General features: G+C 42.0%; 1 protein-coding gene, 1 long non-coding RNA gene and 2 other non-coding genes across 14 annotated transcripts in view; all 4 read left to right on the plus strand.

The window, feature by feature from the left end:
* LOC108921262 (rap1 GTPase-activating protein 2-like) overlaps positions 1-14,505 on the plus strand; it is a 45,310-nt gene extending 30,805 nt beyond the window's left edge. For 9 of the 11 annotated variants that reach the window (XM_018730634.2, XM_018730641.2, XM_018730635.2 and 6 more), the window contains 22 exons: positions 2,056-2,140; positions 3,779-3,814; positions 5,103-5,135; positions 5,507-5,725; positions 6,083-6,186; positions 6,317-6,395; positions 6,518-6,571; positions 6,716-6,799; positions 6,948-7,048; positions 7,162-7,291; positions 7,634-7,789; positions 8,031-8,102; positions 8,238-8,324; positions 8,450-8,596; positions 9,111-9,296; positions 9,421-9,527; positions 9,890-9,988; positions 10,082-10,211; positions 10,456-10,558; positions 10,695-10,843; positions 13,174-13,208; positions 13,314-14,505. In XM_018730634.2, coding sequence (XP_018586150.1) covers positions 2,056-2,140; positions 3,779-3,814; positions 5,103-5,135; positions 5,507-5,725; positions 6,083-6,186; positions 6,317-6,395; positions 6,518-6,571; positions 6,716-6,799; positions 6,948-7,048; positions 7,162-7,291; positions 7,634-7,789; positions 8,031-8,102; positions 8,238-8,324; positions 8,450-8,596; positions 9,111-9,296; positions 9,421-9,527; positions 9,890-9,988; positions 10,082-10,211; positions 10,456-10,558; positions 10,695-10,843; positions 13,174-13,182 — 2,170 coding nt within the window. In that variant the 3' untranslated portion in view covers positions 13,183-13,208; positions 13,314-14,505. The remainder of the gene's footprint in view (positions 1-2,055; positions 2,141-3,778; positions 3,815-5,102; positions 5,136-5,506; positions 5,726-6,082; positions 6,187-6,316; positions 6,396-6,517; positions 6,572-6,715; positions 6,800-6,947; positions 7,049-7,161; positions 7,292-7,633; positions 7,790-8,030; positions 8,103-8,237; positions 8,325-8,449; positions 8,597-9,110; positions 9,297-9,420; positions 9,528-9,889; positions 9,989-10,081; positions 10,212-10,455; positions 10,559-10,694; positions 10,844-13,173; positions 13,209-13,313) is intronic. The other 2 variants (XM_018730639.2, XM_018730637.2) reach the window with 2 other exon arrangements.
* Positions 14,506-15,367: 862 nt separating this feature from the next.
* On the plus strand, positions 15,368-16,548 carry LOC108921239 (uncharacterized). Its single transcript, XR_001965039.1, has 4 exons — positions 15,368-15,595; positions 16,032-16,073; positions 16,273-16,300; positions 16,456-16,548. It is a non-coding gene; the product is annotated as an uncharacterized LOC108921239 (long non-coding RNA).
* On the plus strand, positions 15,885-15,960 carry LOC114910456 (small nucleolar RNA SNORD49). Its single transcript, XR_003797648.1, has one exon. It is a non-coding gene; the product is annotated as a small nucleolar RNA SNORD49 (small nucleolar RNA).
* LOC114910457 (small nucleolar RNA SNORD65) lies at positions 16,126-16,201 on the plus strand. Its single transcript, XR_003797649.1, has one exon. It is a non-coding gene; the product is annotated as a small nucleolar RNA SNORD65 (small nucleolar RNA).
* Positions 16,549-16,995: the final 447 nt, after the last annotated feature.

Raw genomic sequence — 16,995 nt, forward strand, 5'->3', positions numbered from 1 at the left:
ACGCCCTGTGTTGCCGGGTGGGCTCCGGTTCCCCGCGACCCCGTATGGGACAAGCGGTTCCGAAAATGTGTGTGTGTGTGTTTTTATTCAAAACAACAGTGTCATATCACACCAGTTTACAAAGCTTTATACTTATTAAATCAGCTTGCCTGAAGACCTGAAGTACCTCACACTAAAACTACCAGTGAAGTCCCAGTTGCACCCACAGATGTTTGGTCCCAGCTTCTCATCTTCTAGCACAAAAGCTGCCCTTATAATGAAGATGGTAACTGTAGTTGTATTTATGCTCACATGGTGAGAGTGTATTAGGATAGAAATAGCACAGCTTATTAATTTGATTCAGAGTTAATGCTATTGTTGCTGATCACTGACCCCAGAGATTCCTTCTGTGCCTGAGTCCCAGTAATGGAAAAGCATCTGAAATTAACAAAAAAAAAGCTAATGTGAAAATAAGAAGAGCTGCAGAGTTGATAGTATTTAGTTATGGAACTGAAACTGTGACCGTCAGGTTAAGGCTTCAGATCCCAGGGAGTTCTCGGACGTTGTGCATCTCAGTAAAGTATCCATGCAATGCCTTACAAAAGCTCCTGTCATGTTGTATTTTACACTTAATAATAGTATAATTGAAACTAAAGTGCTACAGGAAGTTGGGCAGCTTGAAACAAATTAATTATAATTCTAATGTTATTTCCACGGCTCTTTACAGAACATTTATTTGCAAGTCTGTAGCTGAATTAATTACACTGTCATTTAAAATGGTGTTAATATTTACTGACTGAAACTTGTGAATGTAGCACTAGAATACAGAATGGAGTATTAAACAGTGAAATGAGAATTGGTTCATTAATATAAGCAAGAATAATATTATGGGAGAAATGATCCTCAACTGTGTGTATGCCTTAGAGTCTGAGACTGAGTGCACATAAGTGTTTTGGTGTGTTTGTCTGTGTGAGTGGCGAAGGCTACATGAGTGGGATGTATGACATCTGCATTGACAAATGGATGCCATCTATAGCCAGCACACATAGCGGAGATGTGCATATCATTTGTGTATGTGAAAGTAACGCGCAGGATGCGGACCCTGAATTTTACTGGCAAATGTTGCTACAGGAGTTCTGTTGCCACTCCGCTTTGTTAGTTGGAGTAATTTTTTTGTATTTTGGTTCCTTCCTTACCTCTGCTGGAAGATGATGTCGCATTCACAAAGACAAGAGCACTATATTTACTCAAAGATGATTCTCTTTCGCTGCTGGCTTAAGTAACAAACTGTCTGGGAACACTGTCATCGCGCTGCCACATGTGAAGACACTATTGGGTGCTTTTCAGAGAGCAAGGGACTCTGGGAAATTTTGCATAATTCCTAGCTCTGGACAGACACCAGCCAGGGAAGAGGGTGCTGAAATGTGGCACTTTGTTAGAGAGAACAGACACTGGAGTCAAGGATTAATCTCCCCCTCATTTCCTTAGATGGAACCATATGAATTATTTAACACATGCAGAAGTCATTATAATTGTTAATGGAAGGTGCTATTTATATCTTTCATCTATTTATCTATCATCCATCCATCCATCCATCCACCTTCATATATATGTATATTTAATTTAATTTAACAGAATGAGAGACATGCACATTTAACTGTAACTGACAGCTTAAGAAAAGGGTTTGAGGCTGATATTATCTAAAGTTAAAAAAAGCTGTATTTCTCTTACAATCCATAATAAACCTTTACTTAAGTCAAATGTCGTGCGGTATAGTAAGTTTCAAATTAGCTTGACTGCTGCATCATAAGAGTCATAATAGCAGCACACCTGCCCCATGAGATACACATTCAGAGTGTTAGCAGTTTAGCACTCCCCCATAGCCAGCCCTGATTTCCTTGGTTGCCGGAGGCGCTGCTCTCAGTTTGAAGTGTCAGGAGCCTTATCTCAGTGGTGTCATGTGTCCTGTACCGTTTATGCCCTGTGCTGCTCTGTTCTCCAGAACGCATCTGTCACTCAGCCTGATGAGAGGTTGTGCATACTTTGAGCAACAAGGCCTTTCTGTTTGCTTTGCAGGAAGCAGGAGATGCTGAACATCTCCAATGCACCCCTGGGAGATTACCCTCCCTCCCCTCCTCGTACTGCCCCACCCACCATGAAGGTAAGTGTGCAGTATGTGGCCCATAGGTATATTCACTGTGTTCCTGAAATCAACACTGCCCGGTTTGCCTGGCTGCACAGAGCGGTGCATTACGGACTGTTTCCACGATAAGCAGAAGCTCTTGGAGAAAGTCATGCAGACGGACAATGTTGTGTTGTAGTCAGAGTGACCGGACAAGAGCTGTGAAGAGCAGAATTAAGACAGAGAACAGCGTTGAGTGTGTGTCACAACCTGTGTGAGTGTTGAAAGTGTTTGGCTTTGACTCTCTGAGCAAGTGTGTGTATGCTTGCGAATGTGTGTGCGTGGATGCATGTGTGTGTGTGTATATCGATTATCTGTGAATTTTTTTCATAATAGTGTGTTTGTGGGTGTGCCTGAGTTTTTAAACATCTGTGAACATGTACTGTGTGTGTGTGTGTGGGAAAGCACATGTATTTTTTTCTGAAGATGTGCTGATGGGTGGGGCAGAAAAATTCATTTGAAAGTCACCCCTCCCAAATTTTCACTTTGTTCTTGAAAATGACGAGAACAGAAGAGGAAGAAGTTGTGCGTTCTGTTCCTCATATGCTGAGGGCAGAGATATACAAACAGGTTTAAAGTCTGATCGCAGTGAAAAGGACTGCAGCACACTGGCAAAAAGAGCTCTACTTAAGCACACGCTGCAGTACCAAGTATGAAGTTTGCAGAAAGAGACAAGGGCTGCACTGGGCCAAGGGTGCGAGTGACTCTGATCGTTCTGCGTCTGTACTCGTGAGTGTGCGTGCCTGTGTTTACGTGAGCATGTGCGTGTACCTGTCTGCCTGAGAAAATACATGCATGCGTGTTTGCCTGTCTAAAAATATGCATACCTTTGACTGCGTCTGTATACTAGCCTTTGCAGCATCACAGACTTGCTGTGTCTGTCCGGGTCTCGCAGGAACAGTGACACTCACACAGGATCAGGGCACCATTATCCATTAGCAGGGCAACAGGAAACAACTGGGCTCAATGCAGAATTTCGTACTCAAGTTATCAGCAGCAATGTAATATGAATAAAGAAGGAAAATGTGTGTTTAAAGTGGCATCATGCAAAGTGTATCAGATTGAGTTAGCACACTGTCAGTAGGCAATAAATGGAGACAGTCTTCACAATTTGTGTATTGTTTTGCACATTATTATGCATATTTTGGACAATTTTCAGGTCATCTATGTTTTACAACAGAACTTTTGCCCATTTCTGTACCAGCATGTCTGGTCGGTCTTAACTGAAGCCTTCTGAGAACCAGACTGTAGTGGCTGAAAGCCCTCTTATCAGTACACATGTGGACAGCATGGAACTCTGTTTCATCCGATAAGATGTTTCCTATGTCAAGAGGACTTCCGAGTGCCTCAGTCAGAGCTGTCATTCCGAGCAAAGGCTGGGTCCTGCATCTCCCACCCATAGGGAGTGGTGTAATCTAGAAGTCTTTCTGTGGAAGAGCCTCTGTTCAATAGATGCATAAATAAATACAACTGTACTTATACTGCAGTGTGTAGGGTGTTCCATACTATCTCACATGGAGGAAATGAAGTGTATGAGAAAGGGACTGACAGCATGAGATGTGGTGCAGATGCTCAGCTGTCCACTGAACTGCAAACCTTCCTTTTTCTTCTTCCTAGTCAACAGATTTCTTTGACGGACTGGAAAGGATGGAGGTAGGATTATGTTTCCTGTTACCCTCTGCCACAAAAAAGTCAACTAATTTTCAGGTTCTGTTTGGACTGGGGATTTTACAGTGATTTGTCGTTACTTATTAAGATTAACTCATCTGTTAAGTGCTTCAGTTCTGTACTGTTTGTTAGAATTTATTTTCCCATTTGTGTTGGGATGTTGTTGAATAACATTAAATGTGCAAGAGATTTTGGGGAATTACATTTGCAGATGACGTGGGTAGATCTCCATACTCTGTTTAAAAGCAAAAATGACTTTGAATCATCCCATTTCACAACAGATACATAAACAGATGATATCAGAACCATTAGTGTAGTTTAAAAACTAAAAGGGAATAAATGAAGCACCAGTAAAAATGCCATCAACTCAAGGTGTTCTGGCATAGGGTGGGAGGTAAAAGCCCTACAGTGTTTTCCTCAACTTAGCCCTGACCTCTAACCCCTGACACATGATTCTTGAGCAGGTGCTCAGAGTGGATGAGGTGCCAGTAGGCCCACAGAGACACATAGTCTTATTATACTGCATTGACAAATTTCTGTGTTTGTGACCATGCAGACTTAGGTGTGTTTATCTCAGGTGTGTTGCACACCATACCCAGTCCTTGTCTCAGTGTTGAATCACTCTATCATTTGTTCATTCAATCATCTGTTTATACATCTATTACTTTGATTTTATGTTTGGTGTTATGGTGTAAATGTTCATGCACCATAACTTTATGATCATCTCCAGATAAGCCTTTACACGACCGCTACTCCTGAGTTGTATGTGAATGTTTGTGTACCTTATTAAAAAAAAAAAAAATTGTAGGAAGGTTATCAGGACTGATCTATCTTGCACCTTATGCACCTACTCAAGCGATGAACATTGTTGCATCAAGTGGAAAGTAACAGACTAGGTTTACTTAAGAATCACATGCTTGCAGCCATGTCTCTTTCTTTTAATGTAATGTACAAATTGTATTTTCGCTGAGATGTACATCGCTTTGGAGAAAAGCGTCTGCTAAATTAAATAAATGTAAATGTTTGATGTGTTCATAGACATTGTGTTCTCTCTGTGTCTGTGTTCATTTATTCCTTTTTATTCTTGAAATAAATATTCAGTTTTTTTTTTCCCCCCCAAATGGAGTTTTGACATTGAAGTAATGTTGCAGTAGTCCTTTTCTTAGGAACATGAATATTTCATATAGTGGGTTTTCTTACATTTGTGGATGTGTGTGTATTCAGTCATGCCCTTCAATCAACACAGCACTGTATTCCTGTTTATCTCCTGCAGAACAACATCACCCTCAACCCCAGGATAGAGGAGGTGAAGTCAGCACAAGGAACCCAATTCTCTCTGGTTTCCCACCAGCTAACCCAGACAACACATAACTGCACTGTTTCATCACTGAGCCTCATGTGTAGTTTTACACCATCTGTTAACTTCATTATAGCTGTTATTATTACTATTGACCACTATAACTCTTCCGTTTGCCATTTTGATTGTTACTACTTTTACCACTGTTGTAACTTTGTCTTAACTATTCAGCTGGTGCTACTATGACTTTTTCCAGGTGTACTACTTGCCATGTCTACTTTTAGTATTCATATAACTTTTCGACACTTCCGTAGCTGCTGTATTGATATTGTTGGTTTCTGTCACATTTCCCAAGTAACATCTGTCTCATCCTCTGCCAGGTCCTGGAGAAGGGTGATCCTTACCCTCAGGTGATCCTTCCCCAGTTTGGGGGCTACTGGATAGAGGATGCAGAAACCACAGTATTCACTCCAACCTCCACCGACAGCAGCTTCTATGAGGATGATGACAGCGACGGTGTGAGCCCTGGGGGTAGCAGGGGCTTCAAGCTAGAGGACAACAGTGCAGCGAGGGCCTATCGCAAGCACTTTTTGGGCAGAGTGAGTAAAGACATTGAATTAAATCCTCATCTGACTTAGAGTCTTTAGTCTCAGCTAATGTAACAGTTGTAAGATACCAACTCACTTAAAGTTTCTAAGAAAATACCCTATTTCAGGACAATTGCAGTGCAACTGCCTTTTAAGGGCATATTAATCATAAATTTGCACCTGAATTTTGATTTTTTTAATTTTTCAATTTCCATTTCACTTAATTGTAGTGTTTTGATGTAGTTTTATGCACAAGTTATCTTTCTCATGTGAAATCACGCATGTTATTCTGATTTGCCCTAAGTAAACACACTGTGACAGAGATCTGACCACACTTTCTCGTGGTGTCACTGTTACTCTTCACTTCAGGAGCACCTGAATTTTTATGGAACAGCCAGTACCCTGGGCAACCTGGTCCTCTCTCTGAAGCATGAGGAGGCGGAGGGCCAGGAGCACCTGCGCATCATACTCAGGTATGGTCTACAGCAGGCCTTTGTAGCTATGCATCACACTAAAGTAGGGTCTGCAGGCAGTGTGTACAGCTGCGAATCAGCTGGCTTTAACCTGTCACCCTCCCCACATCCAACTGCCTGTCTGCCTTAGGTCTAGGATGAAGACACTCCATGACAGAATCTCTCTGGCAGGACTGACACAATTGCCCAGCATCCCTGAGATTGCCAAGGTGCCCATTCTAGTATTCTCTTCACTCACTCAAAACTCAGTGAGGAACACTTGTTGTTTATGCACTAAACAGTACCCCGTGTATATATGTGGATTTATTTATGTGCGTGTTTTTTTTTTCAGCTGCTGTGTGATGATGTAACAGGCCTAAAATTTAGTCCAGTCCTGTATCCTCGGGTGAGTCCATTTCGAAGGTGAAATGTTGTCCACTGCGTTCTTGTTAATCATCACTGCTTATTTTGCCACAGTTGTATTATAAATGATTTTATATCAGCATTTGTTGTAGCAAAATGACTTACTGTTGTTTTAATTGTTTCTCAGGGTTCTCAGTTGATTGTGAGCTATGATGAACATGAAGTCAGCAACACTTTCAAGTTTGGTGTAGTTTACCAGAAGTTTCATCAGGTGAAGAATCAGTGCTCAGATTATTCCTCTAGTCATTCAGTATTTTTAGCATTTAGAGCACTCCATCAGAATCGACCCTGCCCACTTGATATTAAACCATGCCTACTATGTTCTGTCAAATCATTCAGTTCTATCTCTGTGCTTCTAGATTTCAGAAGAAGAGCTGTTTGGGAACAATGAGGAGACACCTGCCTTCCAGGAGTTCCTAGAGCTTCTGGGAGACTGTATTGAGCTCCAAGACTTCAAAGGGTAGGAAGGATGTCTCCCTCTAAATGTACAAATGAATTCCTCATCTGTTCATTTATTTAGTCATCGCTGATGCCCTGCTGAGTGCCTACCCCTCTCCTTTGTTTTCTCCATAGCTTCCGAGGTGGTCTTGACGTCTCCCATGGCCAAACAGGTTCACATTCCGTCTACACGATCTTCAAGGACAGGGAGATCATGTTTCATGTCTCCACCAAGTTGCCCTTCACGGAAGGGGACACACAGCAGGTAACCAACCATGGACAACATAATGGAGAGGAGGCGAGACTTACTCTAAGTTTACAACAGCCCCATTTTGCACTCTAAGCATGTCTCGTCACGCTTGACACTGATATGCAGGGTCATTAATCTACTGGTCTTTTCTGTTGATTATCTTGATATATTTAGTTTATTTAAATTGGAATCCATTGGTTGCCAGTGGTTGACCTGCCAAGAAGTCATTGTGACTTTTGAGAGTATCAAAGCAAGCGTGGCATTTTTTTCATTATTTGACTAATTATTCTTCCCGTGTCTCTCTCTCTCTCTCTGTGCTATATTTTCACTCTGTTTTTTCTTTTCTGACTTTCTTAGCTTCAGAGGAAGCGACACATTGGAAATGATATTGTGGCAGTCATCTTCCAGGAAAAGGCCACACCTTTTGTCCCGGACATGATCGCTTCCAATTTCCTTCATGCTTACATCCTAGTACAAGTGGAAAATCCTGGCACAGAGCACATTACATACAAGGTACCTGATGATTGCCACCTTCTCCTACACCTACACCTTCTTCACATTCCTGTTCCATGTGGATTAAGTCATAATGTGACTCTTCCATTTGGAAACCATCAACAGTGAATCCAAAGTTTTTCTCTTTCAGCAGAACATACGCATATTACTGACATTTGAAAGTCGAAACAGATTTAGTTTCAGTGTAACATTCAAATTCCAGTATGTTTCCAATATAAAGTGCATATTTGGTCTGTTTTAGGTATCCGTCACTGCACGAGAGGATGTCCCACCCTTTGGACCACCTCTCCCAAACCCATCCATTTTCAAGAAGGTAAGCTGTGGTAGGGTTGTGGCACACCAAACATTGCCATAACAATGTACTCTTCCACAGACTCTAAAAATCAAAATTTGATCATTTTCCCTGTTATGCTGCCCATAGTAGTCTGACTCTGTCCTCAATTCCCAGGGCCCAGAGTTCCGGGAATTCCTGCTCACCAAACTAATCAACGCAGAGGTGGCCTGCTACAAGGCAGACCGCTTTGCTAAATTGGAGGTGAGTGAGGAAATATGTGTGAGTATAATGGTGGTGCTTGTATGCTAGACTGGAGCTACTGCACAGAACCATTGGTCAAAACACCATTTGATGAAGCGGTGTGTGTGCGCATGCGGGTGTGACAGGGGCGGACTCGGGCAGCACTTCTGGACAACCTTCACGATGAACTGCACAAGCAGACGCAGGCAATACTGGGGCTGGGGACAGGATCTGGCTCAGATGATGACAAGATGGAAAACGGGAGCCATGGTGGCCTGCTTGAGTCCCTCAAGGTATTAATATCACAACATCCCTCTGTCTCCTTCAGGGTTGGAGTTTGATGTTCGTAGGTCCTAGGCACTTTCACTCCAAAATGCACAAAAAGAGGGGTAAATGTCAACTGAATTACATTGACTGATGTGTTGCACTTTATTTTAATGCTAAACCATGTGATTGATGAAGAAGCTGAAGAAAGGACCTTTTTCAGAAAATGAATTCTCAGGAAATTTGTCTTTGAAAAATTGTCTTTGAAATGTCATTTTGAAGGTGCATTTGGATTAAATTTCTTGCAATGTTGCAAACATTGCAAACAATGTTGCGAAATTTCTTGCACCTATGCAGACCCTTGGCACTGTCAGAGTAGAAGTAGTTCTTAAAAGGAAATCCTGCACTGGTCTCCCTTTTCCCATCCCACCACAATGTGTCATATGTGTTTTTCTTTTATCACACTGTCTTTCCATATAAAATGTCCCCTTAACATTTTTCTTTCTCCACTCTCTCTACTCCTTTCTTCCAACACCCTCCCAGCGGGCAGTGCGAGTGCGGAGTCACTCCATGGAGACAGTTGGTGTGTCGCATCGTCACCGGAGCCCTGCAGGGGTCCCCGCAAGTCTGAGCGGGGGAGTACTCCCCCAGAACAGTACAGACTGCTCCAAGAGCACAGTCATGGTGAGAAGACTGAATAAGGGCCAGTGGACATCCGAAGGAGACAGTGTGAGAACATATTGTGTGAAGAGCCTGGAACCCCAGAATAAGAGATAAAGAGGAAAAAGACCTATGCATTACTGTCTCAAATTTGTTCTCTCTTTCTGCTCTCCTTCCATCTCTCATTTCCAAGACCCCTGGAGCAGCCAAGTCCCCAGTGAAGAGCCCAGTGAAGCGGCGATCTGGATTCTTCCGTCTTCACTCCTGCACAGATGGACAGGCAGACAGGCAGTCACGCAGGTCAGCCAGAAAGAGAGGTGCTCTTACAAGTCACCCAGTGAACCAGAGGCACTTACGCAGTCATTCACACACAAATTTTCACACAAGTCAGTCAGTGACAAAGACCTATAAAGGTCAACTAAGTTAGTTACAGGCACGCATTAATACGCTCACAAACAAAAACAGGAGACCACACACACCATATTTACAGCACAGTGAAAAAACCTGACACCACAGGTTTCATCTCTGTCTACCAACAGGATGACTTTCAGTAAGTTATAGTATTGGGTATCCTTCCGTTTGCACCCTAGCTACACTGATCGTGTAATAGATAAATGTGCATTGCCTCTTTCGCATGACTGTGTTTACTTCTATGTCTGCAGTGACTTAAAGATGTCTGAAAGCAGCAGCCTTGCTCAGGAAGTAAAATCAGAGACATCATCCAACCCGAGCTCACCAGAGATCTACCCCAGCAAAGACGGGTGAGAGCAGAAGCAGGGCAGGTGGACTTGCACGAGGTGACATAACTGCCTTGTAGTTCTGAGGCTCACGAGGGATGTTTCCTCTCTCTGCAGGCTCTCTGTTAAGCTAAGGGACAGCAGCTGTGGCAGTGGTGGTCAGCACAACATCTCCCGCTCCTCCTCCAGCACGAGCAGCTTCAGCAGTGCTGCTGGAGAAGGAGAGATGCTGGAAGAGGTGGACATGGTGATTGTTTTGGAAGGCCTGGGCATAGAGCACCTTGAGAATTAGGGACAGGCATAAAGTTTAATGCACAATCCAGCAACAATAATTGTTCTATTTAAATTATTGTAGATTATGACACAGGTAAACCTCTGTGTAACCCCAAACAATATAGAATTCAGAGTATTAGAATTAATTTTTTTTATTGATATCGGCACACCTCCCACTGCCCGTCAGTAGCAGCAATGATTTTCTCTGTCCCCTGCAGAACTGTCAGCCCTCTATGGCTTATCCGCCAGTGTATAGCCCCTCCTTCAGTGTAGAGGGACAGACTTGTGGGACACCAGTTATCATGTGTCGCAGCCCCACAGGTAATAATCCCACATTCTGTTCCAGTCCTTTCATGTGACTTTTCATCTTTATGTAGCTATTCGCTTGCATTTGATCATACAGTGCTCAAATAACATTTATGTACTTACGTTTTTCATCCCAAAACCCATTGAAAAGATGGAAAGAGCAGGACATCCCCATCCTCCAAGTGCAACCTGAAGTTCCGCTTTGACAAGCTGAACCCCTCCCCTGCAGTAAGTGGTGCTGTGGGTGGACAGCCTCTGCCCTTGTGTTTGGCACCATGTAATCTACTGTCTTCCTGTCAGGTGTGCCTCCTGGTCCAACACAAATCATTCATTCCATTGATTGTGGTGCTGTCCTCTCTAGAAGAGCTTTAACAGAGGCCAGTGATAGAGTCATGAGTGTTTATAAATACCACTTAAATTCATAATGTTTTCTCCTTTTTTCTTTACATGTATTTCTTTTAGAACTGAAGCTATAGCACCATCTACTGATATATTGAAATCAAACAACATACACAGTACAGGTGGTCCTCGGCTTACATTTACATTGTATAGGCAGTCCCGGGATTACGAGCGAGTTCCGTCCCCAAGTCTGTCTTTAAATTGGATTTTTACCTAAGTCAGAACACTTAGGTACGGTTCGTGTCTAACGTCAGTCAGTCAAATGTTTTGTCTTAGTATATAGTGTACCTTTCTATGCATAAAAAAACATTAAAGAAACACTTCCAGACACACTAAAACATATTTAACATGATACAGTAATAAATACAATGTAATAACAATAATAAATGTAACTACAGTATTTATAATAGAGAGAGACATAGAAATAGATAAATGTTACTAAAGTATTTATAATCAGAGGGGGTGCGGTGGCGCGGCGGCACAGCAGGTTTGGTCGGGTCCTGCTCTCTGGCAGGCCTGGGGTTCGAGTCCCACTTGGGGTGCCTTGTGACAGACTGGCATCCCGTCCTGGGTATGTCCCCTCCTCCTCCAGCCCTGCGCCCTGTATTGCCACGCTTCACTCTGGCTTGTCGCGACCCCACCTGGGACAACTGGTTTCAGTCAATGTGTGTGTGTGTGTGTGTGTGTGTGTGTGTGTGTGTGTGTGTGTATTTATAATAGAGAGAGTGTGTGTAGGTATGAAAAACATCAAAGAAAGTTTAATGTTCGCTTTTCCAGTGTCCGTTAGCGTTTTACCTTTTCCCAGTCGCTTTATTATTTCCACTTTAGGTTCAGTCATGATCATTTTCCTTTTCTTGGATGCAGCACCCTCACTTGCATCACATTTACGCTTTGGTACCGTGGTTAGGCGGGTAAAAACAAACAAATTAATCCCAAATACATTAACAAACGAGACACTCATAACAGCAATGTGGTCCATGTCATACTGAGTTGGCTGGAGACTGAGATGTGCGTTTGTTGGGACCCAATTGCTGGATCTCTATTGTAATTACACAAGGGAGCAGGCGAAATTTGTGGTCGAGGACAGGCATGGGTCGGTTGATCCACAAACATAGTTCCTGGGGAGAATCCGATATCATAGTCAAGGAGGTGATGGAAGTGTCGGGAGCCGTGGACATCAGGACCGGGAACTAGGGACTTGGAAGGCCGGGTAGATTGCCGTGGGTTCACTCGAGAGCGCCAGAGACGCAGGTTTCTCAAATGACATTCCGCAACCAGGTTGTGCAGGTGCAGCTTCTTTATACCCCGCTGCTCTGATTTCGGGCAGGTGCGGATGTTCGTGGCGAAATTGTGGATGTGACAGTCCAACCGAAAAGAAGGAAGTCTTAGTCCTTCCTCTCCTCACGCACCCAGGAGCTGACAAACTGCTGTAGACGCGTAATATTTTGATGCGCGTTACAAAGTAGCGCCTGTTTGTTATACGAATCATTGTATGTAACTTGAATTTTTAATATAGTAGACTTTACGGGGGGGTGGTTCGTAAATACAGGTTGTATGTAAGTCGGGCGTTCATAACCCGGGGACTGCCTGTATTCATTTAGCAGACACTTTTCTCCAAAGTGACACACATCTCAGAGAAAAATACAGTAAGTGCATGACATCAACAGAAGAACAGGTGTACTAAGGGGTGTTGATCTGTTCCTACATCTGTGTGTGTGTGTGTATTATAGCACACTGCGTTTGGGATTTAGGATGAAGAAGGACGCACAGACAGCATATATATTTACATATATGTATAACTATATAGTTGTTTAATTATATATAGTTGTATATAGCCATATGTAGTGTTGCTGATCCATGCTGCACTATTATTTTCACTTTCTTATCTAAATCTACTCTTTTTTTGCTTCTCAGTACCACTGGAAGACTCAGTTTTTCACTTGTTAGCCAGTTTAAAGAAAAAGTAACTTAAAGGGAATCACGAATGAAATGTTTGAGCAAGATGGAGCAATACGAACAAACGTCGGCACTTGAAAATGATACAATAAGGTTAATGGGACTGCTATCATAAGTCTGGGTTGTCATAAGTCACATATGTCATAACTGGAGGACTACCTGTACTGAATAAGTGTGACAGTGTATGAGTGGTAGCGTAAGGAAATTACAATAAAATTACAAAACTTACCTGTAAGAGAGTGCAGAGTACTAACTTGCCACTCTCTGCTGTACAGGGACACTAGTGAGGGGAGGACAGGGGAACCAGCAGGTATGTGTTGTTTGATATAAATCACCAGGCCCCAAACAGCTGTTCTCTCTCTTTCCTAGACCTCCATTTTACTTATGAGTGTGTTGTTTTCATTGTCTTTCTTAGGAACACTGTGTGAAGACTCAGCAGGACAACTCTGTTGTGGTGGACATGACATAGAAGAGAATGGAAAGAACTGATATTTACCCACTGTACATCATCACTATGTTTAAATTCTCTGGTCTGAATCAGACTTGCTGAGGAAACTGAAACTGAGTCTCAAAACAAAATGTGTAGCAATGGACACAGGAAAGTGACTACACCACTATTCAAGACAAATCTGAAATCAGTGTGGAGGGAAATAGTACAGAAGATAAGAATGAAAATGAGTTCCTGTTCTTTGTCATTGTAGAAAACTGCCCCCACTGTATGCCACTGCACATAATCATAAAAACACACAAATGCAGTTATGTAAGTACTTGAGCAATCACAACTAGACATCACTGAAGTCCAGTTCATCACAGAGAGGTGAAAACTCTCCACATATTCAATGAAAATGTGAAAAAGTGAAAGTGCTCTCATTCATTGGACCAGAATTAGCCAACTCAGTGGCAGTCTGGAGTTGAGTCATTTAGGTTACACTGCTCCAGAGGTAGCAGTCCCTCAGAGTGCAATGGGCACTGAACACACTTGTTTTCTTTGCGGGACAAACAAAGTAGTGTGATTCGCTGCATAAACTGGGATCCAAAGGCTGTAGTCGAAGCATGCATATTTTACAAAGCTGTACCTCAGCTGACATGGTTAAAGTCAAAGATTTTTCTGAAACATCCACCATGTGACTGATGGTCAAACCTGAAAAGCCAGTTAATTAGCCATATATAATTTAAGTAACTTCTGAGAGATAAATGTATTTTTTTATATATTGATATGGGCTTTTTTAGTGTGAAGCCCCATCATACCTTCCCCAAGAAGAATACAGCTGAAAATATTAATTTATCCAATTTATGAAATTAAACTTTATACAGACAAAAAGGACTAAGTAAATCAAACAAAATGTAGCTTTAATAAACCACATCGTAGGTACAACTCTGTAGGACACAATGGCTGCAGCCTCCAGGTGGTGGAACCTTTGGCTCAAACTCCTGCTTCTTAGTGGAATTATAAGTGATGCAAACCATTCTGCTGACTGTGTTGGGCCTGAAATATTCTTCAAGATCTAGATACTTTAGAGATGGATAAAAGAAAAAAAAATATCTTTGTGTCTTATAGTTTATAGAGTTTCTGGGCCTGACTCCTATATTGATATTTTTTAATAATAATGTAGCCTAATTTATTGCCACTTTAACAAGAGGCTTGTTGTCATGAGTGGATGAAAGGAACTATTTCACTAGTATTTAAAAAGAGATGACATATTGTATACATTGGATGTTATGTGTAATTAGATTTGTTAAATAAAATGTATTTTGTGTGAAGAATCTGGCTTAATAATTGCCATCGACATTTCGCCGCAGTAGCCTTTTGCACGGTTTCGTTTTAAGTTCCTTTTTACACTCGATATCGTTCACAGAAAAAAAGCGGTATTATTATTGCTGGCACAACTTAAAGTAATAGATTTGCGGCCGTTCAATGGTAAGTTTGTCTTTTTGTAGCCAACGCTCACAGTTGAGTACAACATTGTTTGAAACGTGGTGTGATCGTCCGTGTTTTTTTTCTTTTTTGCTGACATATGTTGTTTTTTTTTAAATTATGTTTCTGTTCTGAATTTGTATTTTAATGTGGAAAGGACGAAAACAACGGGAGTGCTCACGTGAGTCACGTTGCACACAATTGAATTCAGTAATAAGTTACTCGTATTATCATACTCAGGCTTTTCCTCTGTAAATTTTATGAATATGAAATTTCGCAAGTAAATCAAGAAGATTAATCAAACAATATTCTTATCAGTCTTCCTGTTAATATCATAGAAGCAATATATCTTGAAACAATAAAGAAAGGTTATTAATGAATTCACACTGCACTTCCCAGAAGGACTGAGTGTTAAAACACATTTTTCTCGCGCCGGAGCGGCACCGTGATGTTTGTGACGTAAAATGTAGTCGACCGACTCTGTCGATGACGTAGGTCGTTGAGCTGCAATATAAAAGTGGGCGCTTGGGCGACGTTCTCTCTTTTCCTGACGTCCGTGTGTTAAGAGGAAGTTGGATGGCACTGGACCTAGGAGTTAGTTAGTTAGTTTTCGGCAGCATGGCTGTTTATTTAAAATGTAATTATGTGCGCTTTCAACAAAGTGCGACTGGATAGGTTAGTGAGATGCGCGGACTTAGGATAGTTTAGCGGTTTTCTAAATGAATATGATGTCGACTGACTGTGTGCTGTGCACCACGTGGTCGAAGTGGCCGGAGGTCCTGGTGAGTATTCTTTCTAATATATATATAATATGAAGAATGTGGGGGTTTTTTGTAATTTGAATGGCTGCTTTTATCTGCATTGCCTTCTTAGTAGGCAGGTAATCTATCGGGTGAAAAGCACCCCTTCTCTTGAAGCCTTCAAAACAATGCTTACTTACGTTGTTTACTTAGTTAGCAGATCTGAGCAGGTTAGCCCAAGTGTTCCTGTAACTAAGCAAAGCTCAACGTAAGTAAGCATTTGTGGGTGATGGAAGGATCAGCAGCAAAGAAAGAGCGTATGAAGCCATGTTCCTGTGATGATAACCTGGAATAGGAAGTGCCGTCCGATGCGATAACTGACGAGTTTGTTCTCATTCATTCTGAGACGCATGGCAGTAAGGAGCAGGCCGTGGATGGGAAGTGTCCTAGCGTGGCTATTAATTCCAGTCTTTTTCAGGTGCATACTGGACATATGATGGGGTGTCTTTGTCTGCCAAAGGTAAACATTTATTTGATCTTTGACTGAATATTGGCAAATGTCTGGATCCCTAATGTGATGAAAACTAAACTGAATACAGCTGGAATTACCGGCAGATTTTTCAGTGGTGACTAAACGGTTTTCTGATGCATCCACTGTTTGTGTGATCGATCAGCTTTTTTTGGGTGCCTGTTGATTTACTGCTCTTTCTCTATTTCAGGAAAATAGAGGTCCACTGTTCTGAGGAGGTAAGTACATATTTTTATTCCACCCCCTAGTAAAGACATGTCCTAAATCTGGCTACATGGCAGCTACAATTCAGTGGAGGAAATGGTAACTTTTGTGAATATACTAATGGTATGACTCTCGTGAGGGTTCTATAATGTGTTTCGCTCTTTTGCAGGTGTCTTCAGCTGGAGGTCCTGGGTACATCTTCAGTGTTGTGGTTAATTGCAGGGAATCTCTAATTGTGCAATAAAGCTAACTTTAAATGCCATTTGTCTGTTTGTTCAATCATGTGCCACAATGGAAATTTGATTGGTCATGTACCTTCTCACCTTGAAGCAGGGGATGTGTGGTGAATCAAGCCACTTTACCTTGGGTAAAGTATAGTGATACTTGTTCCAATTAATCTGGTCACTGTCACAGCAAGACAATATTTCCTGTTCTATACTATACATGTTGACTTCAACTGTGCACCCACCATTGCCCTTACAGGTAGTTGTAGCGATTGGTTTAGTAGAATCGAATTATTCCTTGGCAGCAGTTCTCATTCTTACTAGTAATGCCTGGGAGGGTGAAATTTTCTTTTTGACTAATGAAAGTAGCTTCCTTATGCTGACACCTTTCCGAAGGACAACTTCTGGGGCTGGAAGGCGGTTATAATTGCATACATTTCTGTGGAATGTTGCTGTAATGCGTTCTGATTACATAACAAGTGAGG

Source organism: Scleropages formosus, chromosome 4 (assembly GCF_900964775.1).
Source record: "Scleropages formosus chromosome 4, fSclFor1.1, whole genome shotgun sequence".
Lineage (NCBI taxonomy): Eukaryota > Metazoa > Chordata > Actinopteri > Osteoglossiformes > Osteoglossidae > Scleropages > Scleropages formosus.